The following is a 13,579-nucleotide window of genomic DNA, read 5'->3' on the forward strand; positions in this document are numbered from 1 at the left end:
CCTCTCCTGTGAAGCTATAGTGTGTTAACGCAAACTTCCTCGGACTTGGAATGATCTCTTTTTGACAGTGTTCAGTTCTAAGCCATGCATGTTCAGTTTTAATTGATGTTCGTCTGACGCGACTTCTTTCGGGGAGAGGGGGAATCCTGTAACGTAAGAAGGTAGCGATGGTTAGGAGTTAGTAGTAGAGGCAGAGGAGGAAGAAGTGAGATTAGAATAAACATGGAGTATGAGCCAGGCCAAGTCACCCAGTCATAATAGCATCACACACATATATATATATATATATATATATATATATATATATATATATGCAATGCCCCTCAGCACAGCTACTATTTTTGGGCGGTGCATTTCTCATCCGACTACGTTAAACTTGAACTAGTTTTGAGACCTCATACTGTTGAAAAGGTGAAATCTACAGTGCACATTTGTAGAGACACGCTAGATTTAGCTTCACCAACAGTAAACTATTGGTGCAGGGCTGCCCATGGCAGATTTTTTTTTTTTTTTTTTCTGAGCGGGTGCCGCGTGCAGCAGAACGCCTAACTTTGGGACTTGGTGGTCGCTATGAATGCGTGTAAATAATTTAGTATACCCTGAAAAGTTAAATTACGAAAACATTTCATAGTGTAGGAGGTTCATATTCCCTTCCTCTCCCCTCTTTACTTATGGCTTTCTGGTTCTGCACGTGTGTGACACAGTATTTTTTTTTTAATCTTCAAATTTCAGCACAGCTAATTTCCAATAAATCGGCTCAATTATTCTGAATATTGTAGACGCCTAACCAACAAAGAAAGAGTTAAGAGAGAAGAAATGAGTATAAGACACACCCCTTCCGAATTATTTTCAATCTCTCACAAGGGCTTTTATGGAGCTGAAATTCAGTAGATTGGCGTATCATACTTCAAGGGCTATATCATGTACTAGACATGTATGATGGGCAGGTATGCAGAAATCTGCATCAAGAAAGCACGATGGAGGAGCCGAAGCACATAGGAGTTCTCGCACGCAGCACGCGGCTCTTTCACTATTCAGTTACAGCGCCGCCGCTGCGGGCAATGCGGAAGGAATCAGGCGGCGAGGCGCGGTCACACTTCTAGTACACTCTACTTCTGTTTGGCATTGCATAAATCAGTTGACAGACTTAGGGATGGTTGTTGCCAGATTGCTGCCAAATTTGGCAGAGAAATTTTTGCCCCTGTAGTTATGGCTTCTTCGTGAGAGTGTGGTGTCATTCGCGGTGCATTTCGTGAGTGCATGAGCTACGCTGGCCGTTTTAATTAACAAAATGAATGCAAAACGAGCGTTGCAGAAGTCGGGGCGCATTCTCTTGCTGTGTGCGCTGCTGTGCAGTTAAGAGCTCGTGTCTCAGAGTGAGAGACACGATCAACGACGCGCCGTCCGCCGTGCATTTTGCCCTGCAAGCGACGACGGCTCGTCGGCGGGGTTCCATTTACGGGTAAGCGCGAGTCGCGCATAATTTCCTCCAACTGCGTCGATAAAGCAGCCTTCCAGGCGTATATAGCTGTAGCATATCCGACGTACCCCGATCAGCCAGCCTTGGTACGTTTATTTGTTTATTTGTCATATGTACACGGGTCTGAACGATATCTCTTGTGCTGACACAGCTAGGGGAAGCGTAGCATCCCCGTCGTGGCGCGCAGTCGACCCAACACGATCGGCTGTGAAAAAAAAGGGGGGTGGGCAGCGGATCAACAGTTGCTGTGACTCTATTCAGTTTTCCCCATAGTCCTTAACACTGCGATGCGATCTCTTAATTGCACAGCTGTGCACACAGCAGGAGAACGCTCCCAGACTTCTGCAAGGCGTGGTTCATTCCATTAATTAAAACGGCCTCTTATTTGCACAGCAGCAGACAGCAAGAGATTGCATCCCGACGTCTGCAAGGCACGGTTCATTTCGTTATTTAAAATGGCCAGCATCGCTCATGTACTCGCGAAATGCACCACGGACGACACCAAATTCTCGCGGAGAAGCCACAACTACAAGAGCGAATTTCTCGGCCAAGTTTGGCAGCAGTCTGGCAACACTGACCCCCAAGTCTGGCAACAACTTATGCAACACAACAGTGAACTAGAAGAGGGCAGTGGCTTACTCCGCCGCTACTCTGACGCACTTGGCATCACATAAGAGAGATGGCGCCATGGTCATCTGCAATAGAAGCTTCACCTGCAGAAGCTGCTCACCGATGGCCGCTCATAAAAGTTGGAACGTGCATTTATTCGATATTTGTAATAAACTTGCATGCTTTGACTGTCCTATGATTATATTAAGAGCTTCTGGCGCTCTCGCTTCACAGCGTTTCTCTTTTCTTTTGTGATACAGCTTCCCGAAAATTAGTCTGATGGCAGCCGGCGCAGTCTATTTTCTAGTGTGACCCAGTTAACGCTTTTTATGTTTGTGTGTGTGGGTTTCGGAGGGTGTGTGTTTGAGTTAGTTGAGTATTTCTGATAAGGTGATTTCTGATTTGTTCAGGCCGCATCGTGTTTCCTCAAATATAACACCTCGTCGAAAAGGATGATGTATCCCACAAATTATATGGTTTGATACAGTGACCAAACGTATGGTTCATGCTGTGTAGACCGAGCCTAAAAAGAATTCGCAACAAGATTATGCCTGCCCTTTCCTGACATAATTAGAAAACAGGGCACGTTCACTTCCTAGGAAAGCTTTAACATGCAGGCGTGCTGGCTGGGTTTGCGCCTTTATTATAAAGTGAAGTTGTAGTACCTAAATAATTTTTGTTCTGCTTCAGTTGTAGACCATGGCACAACAGTTTTCTAGGGGTTATTAATAATCATAATTATACAGATACACGTATGTTAGACATATGTAGAGCGACATAGTGATAAACTAAATGAAGATACACATGAAGCTTCTGCTCCTGGCACGAAGCTCTTATTTGCAAGAACTGAAGTACACCATCTAGCCACTAATTTACACATCTTATTCACTTCATCTGTGACGGCTCATCTTCAGCTGGTTGGCCCTCTGCCGCTTCACTGCCTTGTCAATGTTCAGTCCTTTCACATTGAATGAAGACGTGTGACAACGTAAAAAGTAATTACTTTCGCTGTGAGGGTAGCTGCGTGCACACTGCAACCAACTTCAGTCGAGAGTCATCATCATCATCATCATCAGCCTGACTACGTCCACTGCAGGACAAAGCCCTCTCCTATGTTCCGCCAGTTAACCCGGTCCTGTGCTTGCTGCTGCCAATTTATACCCGCAAACTTCTTAATCTCATCTGCCCACCTAACCTTCTGTCTCCCCCTAACCCGCTTCCCTTCTCTGGGAATCCAGTTAGTTACCCTTAATGACCAGCAGTTATCCTGTCTACGCGCTACATGCCCGGCCCATGTCCATTTCTTCTTCCTTATTTCAACTATGATATCCTTAACCTCCATTTGTCCCCTAATCCACTCTGCTCTCTTCTTGTCTCTTACGGTTACACCTACCAATTTTCTTTCCATTGCTTGTGCGTCGTCCTCAATTTAAGCTGAACCGTCTTTGTGAGTCTCGAGGTTTCTGCTCCGTAGCTAAGTATCGGCAAGATACAGCTGTTATATACCTTCCTCTTAAGGGATAATGGTAATCTACCTGTCATAATTTGAGAGTGCTTGCCGAATGTGCTCCACCCCATTCTTATTCTTCTAGTTACTTCAATCTCGTGGTTAGGCTCTGCGGTTATTACCAGCCCTAAGTAGACATAGTCTTTTACAACTTCATGTGCACTATTACCTATCTCGATGCGCTGCTCCTTTCCGAGGTTGTTGTACATTACTTTCGTTTTCTGCAGATTAATTTTAAGACCCACCTTTCTGCTCTCCTTGTGTAACTCCGTAATCATGAGTTGCAATTCGTCTAATTCGGTCTAATAACCTCCCCTATATTTTCCTTGGCATTATTGTCTGTTAGATTTCATTATTGTTGTGTCTAAACGTGGAAACACGAGCCTTTAACTAAACATTTTCACACACACACACTCATATATATATATGTATATATATATATATATATATATATATATGAGATATAACGAACGTCTTATATGAGATATAACGAACGTTGTATATGAGATATACAACGAACGTCTCCGAGCGCCGCTGATCAATTAAAGGGACCGAAGTCAGCGGTCTGCCGACTTCCCGGAAACCCATTTCGACCACCAATCAGGCATCGGCGAGGTGCCCATACATTCTTATTGTTAAACGCCGACCCTGCCTCCCCGACCCTCTAGTTGCCCCTCTCCTCAACCCATGGAGAAAGGAAAGCTGTTTCCTTCCTCTATGCCCCGACTGCTTTTTGTTACTCACCCCTCCGTCCTTTGTCCCTCGGCTACTCGAAGAGACATTGTGGTTATAAAAGGGAAAAGAATAGATAAGTGAGCCCCGTAACTCTCTGCATCTAGTGCAACACCTCAACAGTAGCTCACAAGGAATGGGGGTAAGGAGAGATTAAAAGGATAGGATTAAAGGTAGAAAGAGAGAGAGATGCGCAGAGCCAGAGAGCGACGACGGAAGTAAAGAGAAGATAGAAAAGATGAAACACAGTCACAGGAGTCCGAGGACGGGGCACCACTGGCGAGAGCTCTTGTCGGCAACAGGAGATGGAGTAGGGCTCATCCAGTCGACCAGAGCTGCGCTGTCATCGTCGTAGGGGACCGGCGGCAAGAGGTCGCGTAGGACCAACCCAGTCCGTCGAAGCTGCACTGTCGTCAGACTAGCAGAGCGTCTTTCGAAGACCGGTCGGCCATCTACCCTGTTTTCGATCGCTGGTACTGTCGTTCGTGCCCCCGGCATGGAGTGACCAGACCATTTGCCAACATTGTCGGCCACCCACTGTATCCGATAGTCTGCGTCTAGTGCACGCGCGTACGCTACCCCACCGACTCTGATAATTTGCGATTCGTTTCGTGTTTAGGATGTGTTCTTGCTCACTTCGCACTCGGTTAAGCATGTTTTCTGTGCGCGTGCAGAAGCGCGAAAATGGCTGTTAATTTGCACGGAACGAATCACGAAATATCGAAGTTCGTGAGGCCACGCAAACCCGCTGGCGCAACAAAACAATTTTTTGACCATGGCCGCCGATTCTTCGAACACCGCTGCGTGCACTGATCCAGGCGGCCTTGCTTTGACTTCTGCGCAGGCACTCTTTCCAAGTTTTTCAACGTGCGAGTTTCGCGTACCTTTCAAGCAAGCTACCCAACCTGCCTCCTTTCCGTGTGTTTTGGTTTTCAAGGTCGCCCTCTCGCCGCATCCTGCCCTCTTTTTATTGCAACTCCTTGCCCTTCTTTCGCAAGTCTGCTCTCCTCTCTTGTTCACAACCCCTTCGCCCGTTTCCGCCGCTCCGCAACGCTCGCCATGCTGGCTCAAATTAGTTTCGTTTTCTAACTGGAAACTGGCCCAGAGCTGCGTTCTAGCATGTGTGTCGCGTGTGCGCATCTTGCTCGCTCTTGGTGCGCGTGTGTGGTCATGATATGCCGATGGGAGGACTAGCACCCTTTTTCCAGCCGCTCAACAAAATGTCCAAAGTGTGACCGCTTGGCTTGAGCATAATCCACGCGTTAGGTACCGCGTTGCGGAGCACTTTCTCATGGCTGTTGACCACCTGGCAGCCAACCTGCCGCTACGGGCGTCCCGGTATTCAGTTGTGGAGATGGTGAATGTAGCGGTGACAGCTACATGCGCGCGAAACTGTTTTCGCGAGGCCGACTTCGTCGACGTTGGGCCCAATGGCGGGCCTGAAGTTTCCGAACTGCAGCGGCGATTTGTGGCAGCGCGTCGTCGACTCTGACCTGAGAAAGCAGGTGGGACATCTGTTGCGATAGTTGAATTACGGCCGATGATGATGCCGACACTGCGAAACCGTGCACGGATCGGGGTACTGTAAATGAAGTACATGGCGAGAGATATTTGGAGGAATCAGATTGCGAGAACGAAGAAACTTTAGAGCCAGTGCCTCATGCAGCTTATGCCACGAGCCTTGGCGAACGAGCACCCTGCCATTTTAAATGAACTTGAGACTACCCTTATCGCTTCTGCTCTTCGAAATACATGCATCACGGACTTTTGGGGACAAAAAAGGTTTGTGTTTTCACTCACAACTTTTTTAAAAGCTGTGTCTCCTTTACTATGAACTTCGAAATACAGCGAACGGATGCCGCGTCACGCTCAGGTTCGTTATAAGCGGGCTCGACTGTAATGCACACTTTATTCATTGTCGTCATCGGACGCACTCTCTTCCTAAGCTCTCTTGCCGGAAATGTTCTCCCACAGCGCTTCATCTTCAGTGCGATCAAGTGCGTTCAAGATTGAGCATTTTTTGAATGCGTAGCAAACGAGTGTCAGAAATGCAGACCCAAGCCTCGACTATCCATGAGCACAGCATCACTGGCGAGGCCTGTTTCAGCCGTCCGGCAGGGATCACTTCTGCTTCTCCAGACCTCATCCACTCCACACAGGCACTTGACATGGTCGTTAACATGATCGTTGAATGGTTTATAAAGGCACACATCAAGCGGCTGCAGCTGTGATGTTATGCCGGGAAGGATGACGGCAAGCTCAGTGCGGGAGTTGTGCAGCAGTTGCTCTAAGGAGTCGGTCAGTGAAAACCAAAAGCCCATCGAGCACAAGCATCGGAGGGAGCCCCAGCAGTACTCTCGGCCATCGATGCCCCACGGACTTTATCCAGTCAAGCACTAGCGATTCGTCCATCCACCCCTTGTCCTGGCAGCGGATGATGACATTTTTTGGAAACTTCTCCCCCTTCAGCAGCGTCTTTCATTTGAACACCACGTAGGGTGGTAGCTTGCGACCATCTGCAGTGCAGGACAACATTACAGTCCTCTCACATATTTTTCGTTACCAGTAGATTGCATGATAACTTACCTGGAGCCTTTCTGATTAACCGGCAGTGCTGAGAGCATATCCAGGTAGATCGGTGTTTGATCCTTATAGCTGATCTGGCCCAGCTGAAAGGGGACAGCCTTTTGCAATGCAATTGCATGCTTTTGAAATTTCACAAGGTCCTCTTCGTAGCTATTTGGTAGCTTCTGCAAGATCGACGTACGCAGATGCACGCAAAGAGAACCCAGCGTGGCGCATGAAGAAAGACAATCAATACTTGCTTGCATTAGAATCCTCTCGCTGAATGCCTTTGTCTCGGGGATCTCCCTTGCCTTCGCTTGTTAGGTGAGATGTGCAGCTCACTGCTCCCACACAAAGCCTGCATGTTCTCGTTCCACGTCAATGAGAGCTCCAATTTTGGTCTGCAAAAACTTTTTCGTTGGTGGCTGTAAGCAAAGAGGGCTTTCTTCTGCTTCTACAAACCGCAAATACTCCACTCATTCACTCCGAACTGCCGCTTCGCAGCACAGTTGCCCACGGTTTGGGCAGCAGCAATAAAATTCTTTTTAAAAACAGCCGAGTATTGCCTGCGCAGTGCTGACATGGCCCAAAATCACAGGAGGAAAATTGTGGCTGGCGTTGAAGTTGAAGCAAAGGCCCCTGACCACTGCTGGACGCGAGGGTCTGCAAGACCAATGTCTTCTCCAGAAAGATGCCTGCGACGTGAGCTGAAAAGCTGGCTCCCGGCCCTCTCCCATTGTCTCCTTTTCCGCTCCCTTACAGAGTCAGCTGCGAGCGCTCGCTGCAGTAGCCACTTTGAACTTTGCGGCTTCTTATAATAAATTAATGTCTACTGCAGTCTCCGTGGCAACACAGTCGTGCCTCTGCGATGGTGTCACTTCTGAATCCAGCAGAATAAGTAGTGTCAGCTGCAAACGCTCCTTGCATAGAAAGCATGAACAACGAGGAACCTCCCATCTCCATGGGAAAGCGTGTGACATCGCAGGCATCTTTTTACAGGAAGTATCGGTAAAACTAACACCTGCTACTGCCGCTAGCACTACCTAGCACCTCGCACAAAAGTGCGCCAACACCTGATAATGATAATACCACCGCGCTATGCCGAAACCAGAGCTGACTTCGGGGCGAAAAATTCATGGGACCCGCATATAGCACGGAGCCGAATTTTTGTGCTCTAAGATTTAGAAGAAAAAAAAAAACCCAAGCTATACGCGGGCTTTTACGGTATATAAGCATGTACCCAAGATTTACAGGAGGAAGAAAACGTTGCCTCCAAGCAGCTGTGTGGCACCACAGCAGATCACATACAACCACTCTTTGGTGCAGCCCTCAAATCGCCGCCTTCAAGGAGCCTTCTTATTTATCTCACGATGGCATACCTGGCATATCGAAGAAGCTTCACTTGAAGGAAACTAAAAAAAACTTCTGAAGAGCAAAAGAAGCACAGAGATGTGATGAAAGGAGCATTTAACAAACGTCATAACACAAATATTCCCACCATAGCACTAGAAGATATGGTTGTGGTGTGGAAAGGTTATGGTGGTTCTTACACAAAACTTGTGGGTCCGTCTAAACTGGTGAAACTGGCCACAAAAGAAGGAGTGCTCAAGAAAATCGGCTAGAACACAGGAAACGGCGTGATAGAAACATGTAGAAGCCTTTTCCTACATCATCCCTTATTTGGAGCGGAGGGATGAAATAAAGGCAGGGAGAATGTAGTGGGCTGATACTACGAAGGACAGATTTGGTGGGAACAAGGGGAAGACGGAGAAGAATAATAATGAGATCATGCTTTGGGTCCATGATTGGTTGTCATGGAATGTTACAAGAATCAAAGGAAATTTGAATATTCACACAAGCCTAGGCTTGACAGCTTGTCATTTTTGGAGCTCTCTCAAACCTGAGACTGATTAAAAGATGCACTCAGACTCAACACACGTTAAAATGTAACAAAAGCTACAGACGTTTTGCTACCTATGTGGATGGCATCCTCAGTATGCACTGGCACCAAATGAGCAAAAGTCACCCAGTCCACTTCCAGTCTCATATGTCTGTGTACACATGCATTAAAGGGACCACAGTTGTTATTGCACGCCGACTTGTTGTGGCGGATCAACAATGACTCGAGAAGCTTCCTCTTGCCCCACCTTTGTTCTCGAGCCAGCATCGTCGCATTATATAAGTTGAAGGAATGCCCTGTTGTCCAGCAGTACTCGACGAGTGGCTTTGGCGACGTCCCCCTTTGCGCTCTTTAAGCCTCGTTGGCCGCTTCCTGCCTGTTAAGCTGATGTATATGGCGTCACAGTGCCGCACGGTACCTTGTAAACGACCCCGCTTTGATTGTTCGCAGGGGTGCTGTTCAGGCTTGGTGAACACATTTCCCAAGACACAATGAGGCCTGAAAACAGTTTCCTTTTGCCCCATCTTTGTTCTCAAGCCATTTCCATTGCATTACAAAAGTCGAAGGCATGCTCTGTTGTCCAGCATTGCTCGATGGGTTCGGTCTTGGAATACATGGCATGGCTGGCCCAGCTGACGAAGTGCTCTTCAACGCAGTCTAACACACCCTGAACGTAAGGAATGGAAACAATAGATGTTGCGTTTCAGGGTGCTGTTGATAAAAGTGCTTGGGTAATGCCTTTCATCCAATGCACCGACCACATTTTCTATCTCATGTCGCCACAAGTGCTGATCAGAACAGATAGCATCTACACAAAACAAGAAAGTCCTCATGATAAACCGTTCGTGCTCGGTCGGGTTAAGTGAGTTGAGTGACAACAATCCTCCGGTATCGCATTGTTTCCGGTACACACTGTTGTTTCCATCCGACCATTTGATGCCCTACAGACAAGTATATCCAAAAATGGCAAGGGATTGTTCTTCTCTACTTCATAATTAAACTTAATTACAGTGTGTACACTGTTTGGTGCCTTATGGAAAGCAAGCAAATTTTCCCTCTTCAGATTGACAAAGGTGTCATCAAAGTATCTACGGTACAGTTTCAACATAAGAGGCATGCATTTCGACGTGTTCTCCCACTAAATTCCATGGTGATGGAGACTGGAATGCCCATGGGGTCCCTTCAATTTGGTGGTAAAACACGTTCTCGAAACTAAAGTAGGTTTGCTTCAAGCAGAGCCGCAACAAATTTAAGATTTCCTCTAACAACATCGACATGTGACCTTGCGAATTCCTATCTTCTTTCAAGCGGACCTTCGCAACTTCAACCTATGCATTCCAAGACCGAACTTGTCGAGCACTGCTGGACAACAGGACATCCCTTCAACCCTGGCTCAAAACAAAGCTGGGAAAAGAGAAAGCTTCTCGAGTCGTGGTTCATCTGTCGGGACAAGTTGACGTGCAACAACCGCAGCCAGAAGTGTACAGAAACCTATGAGACTAGAAGTGGGCTGTGTGACTCGCTCATTTGTTGCTAGTGCATACTGAGGATGCCACCCGCACAGGTGGCCAAACGTCTGCGTAGTTTTTCGTTACATCTTGTGTTTAGTCAGAGAACATCTTTTAATCATAAACTTACCCTGCTTTAGAAATGTTTTTGCAAAGTGAAACTGGTCCGTAATGAGGAGCCTGTAATTAATTATCTGTTGCCATTGCAGTAAACAATGTGCCATTGCGCAACATGCGAAATCTTATCTGCTAAGAAATGCTGCTGTTTCGTTGTATTGCATTTAAAGTAAATTTAGTTTCATTTCCTTTAGAATTACAGTGTGACCACTCCGGGGCGACTTCTGCATCACGCGATGAAAGGAGCTCCCAGTTCGAATTAATCATCATGGATAGCCACTTGTTCAAATTTTTTTTTAGTTTTCTTGTATACAGAGTACTGTGTCGGGTACAGGATGTCAATTTGAATTAACTTTATGTTCTAATCAACCGAGCTTGAACTTACGAGCATTTACTGAAGACTTAGAGCATACAAGCCGGTATAATGAGCTTTTAAACTTAAAAAACTATGAATTGATGTAATACGTTCATTAAAACTTGAAGAAAGGCCTCTCGACAGTGCAGGTTTTATTTGGGCAGGCATAATGTTACATCACCTTTACATGCAGTGAAACCACCTTTACAACTCGTTCATTTTAAATACTTGGATATTATCAATATTTTTATTTTGAATTGAAACATTTTCAACTATTGTAGCATTCTTCTGAATATTTGAAGGGCTCAAATGTTTGCACAACCGTACTTTTTACCTTTTGAAGGTCCTCCTCAACTAAACAATTTTACCTTTTCATGACCTTCACTTTAAGCCACATGCATTGTCTTCCATTCTAGTTCATTTTTTCTGTGTAAGCCTTAATTTTTTCAGCTTGATTGTGCCTTTAGGAGCGTATTCATTAACTCTGTCACAAACTGTCAAAATGCGAGTAGGTGCACTTCAAGTACTCAGAGCTCTGCACCCTGCTAGCTTCCTGGTTAATTCAACTGGCAGAGCACCAGAAAGACCCGGATGAATTTTTCGACTTTTTTTTGGAAATCCGTATGAATTTGTGTGCTAAATATAGGTGGTTGTCAATTTACTTTACCACTCAGAAGCATTCCGTAGAACTGACTCATCACATTCATTGCAGTTATCTTTTCGAGTTCATTCACTCACTCAGTTTCATTCACTCACTGTGGGAGCAATTGCTGACGTGCTACGATAACTTTAACATTGTCAGCTCGTGTAAAAGTACCCTGGCATTTTTATGGAAAGCTAACTATACTGCTGAAGAAAGTTTCCATTTTGATTTGAAGATCCCGAACATTGTTCAAGTTCCTCAGAAAACCTCTGATGCAGCACTGTACGATTTGTGTGTCACACTAAAATTTATTCAGTGCTTTGTGTTCAAAAAAAGAACAGAGGTGGAGGAAGTGCCACCCCAGAGGCCTCCCCAGGGCCTGCGCAATGAACCTTTCCAGAAATCGCAGCGCCGTTCTTTCCCCTGGTAAATCGGCACTGGGGCATTATGGGAGAGCAGAGCAGAACACCGGACGGGCAGAGCAGGTGAAGTTTTCCTGCTTTCGTCTGCTTTGATCGTGCGCCATGAGTGGTTTTGGCTGGTGCAAGGAACAACTTTTGTAAAGAAACGGCTACATCTGACCCCTCTGACTTTCATGCACGCAAACTAGACTGTGTTCTTTGTCCCAAATAACCCTAACCATCACTCAACATGCCCAAGAAGAAGGAAAGAGACGGAAAACTTGCTCGGTTCTTGAATTGTGATAATACACGAACGTCACCGGACGTTTGATTTATTGCTCGGTGCTACTTCAGCATTGCTAGAGCTAAGTTTGGCCTTTGTTAAGAGTTTGTGTCATCACTGACTGTGATAACGGGGCTGAAATTTCACACCTGAAGCGTACCGTGTAATACACTATGTGAATTTATAAAGGCCTTACATACCTAATTAAAAACTCACAGGGTCTCCTATCTATCCGCCTAAGACAATTCGATGAGGAAGGCCATTTTGTTTTATTTCTCAGTCGATGTACTGACCGTATACCCCGCGAGTCCACGGCTGTCAGCAGGATTTCTCTGTGAGTGCTGCAAACCTATCTTGGATCACAGCTGGGGAAGGGGGAGAGCAGCGGTGTATAGCTTAGGTGTGGGCAAGTACTGGTGTGACTTGAGCGGGGTAAGTACTACTCTTTTTGCATTCCCCTGTGGACACCCATGCCCACCACCATTCACACCACCACCCTTAGGAAACTTGCACCTAATGAGGTTTCCACTGCCCCCAAAATTGGAGGAAGTGCGAAACTGATATTGCATTGCCTCCATGATCAGACCACCTTTGACCAAGCAGGGGTGTCATGCGATGACGTGATCACGTTAAGTCACGTGATGTTTTATGTCACAATTTTAGGCAATGTCTGACATTATATATGTTGTCGTCATCACGTGGTGATTTTTTTGATCACTCGACACCGCTTACGCAAGATTAAAAAGGTGAATTCAGTGTCACGTTTAGTGAGACATCTAAGGTTTTCGCATAAAAACTAAAATTTACCCTCGGTGGCTCAAGTGTCTTACGACAGCGATGTCAGCAAGAGTGATGTAAAAACCATCGTGTGGTGGCGTCACTATAGGACGTCATCGAGACAAATCGGATCACAAGAATGTGCAAGGTCATCATGACGGTCTCATGATAACGTCATGACACGACATCGTCGCTTTGCACTTCCTCTTTTATTGGCCCGCCAATCACAAAGGTCGATAAAAACCAGGTGAGGTGCTGAAACTTCGAAATGCCTCCAGTCAAATAACCAGTGAAAAGCCACTTTAGGGGCAGAAAACGTTCGCAGAGGGGAGGGGGAGGATTAATAAATTGACTGAACAAAAAGAAGCGGGTAGTTTTGGCCTTCAAATCGTCTTCTGTGAATGCATAAGAGCCCTGAAAGTTTTTTATAGCAGTGTAACATAGTGTTTATCTTGCTGTGTAGTGCATGATTACATTAAATCGCATCTGCTCGTTAGAGGCCTCGTCCATTGTTGCTTCGCACATCTCATTTTCTTGTTTCCCTGCGTGAAGGCAAAGAGTGCTAATTGTAGTTTCATTGTTATCCATAAAAGCAAAACTAGCCATCAGCTTCTTTCGCATTGCCAACTGATGTAAGCGCTACACTGAATGAAGCTTCCACCATTGCTTTTGAAGCCACAGTCTCTCCATTAACTGCCTTGC

General features: G+C 46.0%; 1 protein-coding gene across 8 annotated transcripts in view; it reads right to left on the reverse strand.

The window, feature by feature from the left end:
• Positions 1-13,579, reverse strand: part of LOC119166721 (ferredoxin-fold anticodon-binding domain-containing protein 1) — a 158,971-nt gene that overhangs the window by 36,147 nt on the left and 109,245 nt on the right. The window contains exon 5 of one of the 8 annotated variants that reach the window (XM_075882453.1): positions 1,221-13,419. The exons of the other annotated variants lie outside the window; for them this stretch is intronic. Coding sequence (XP_075738568.1) covers positions 13,404-13,419 — 16 coding nt within the window. The 3' untranslated portion in view covers positions 1,221-13,403. Of the gene's footprint in view, positions 1-1,220; positions 13,420-13,579 lie in introns of those variants that run through there. 8 annotated transcript variants of the gene reach the window in all.

This window comes from Rhipicephalus microplus, unplaced genomic scaffold (assembly GCF_043290135.1).
Source record: "Rhipicephalus microplus isolate Deutch F79 unplaced genomic scaffold, USDA_Rmic scaffold_12, whole genome shotgun sequence".
NCBI lineage: Eukaryota > Metazoa > Arthropoda > Arachnida > Ixodida > Ixodidae > Rhipicephalus > Rhipicephalus microplus.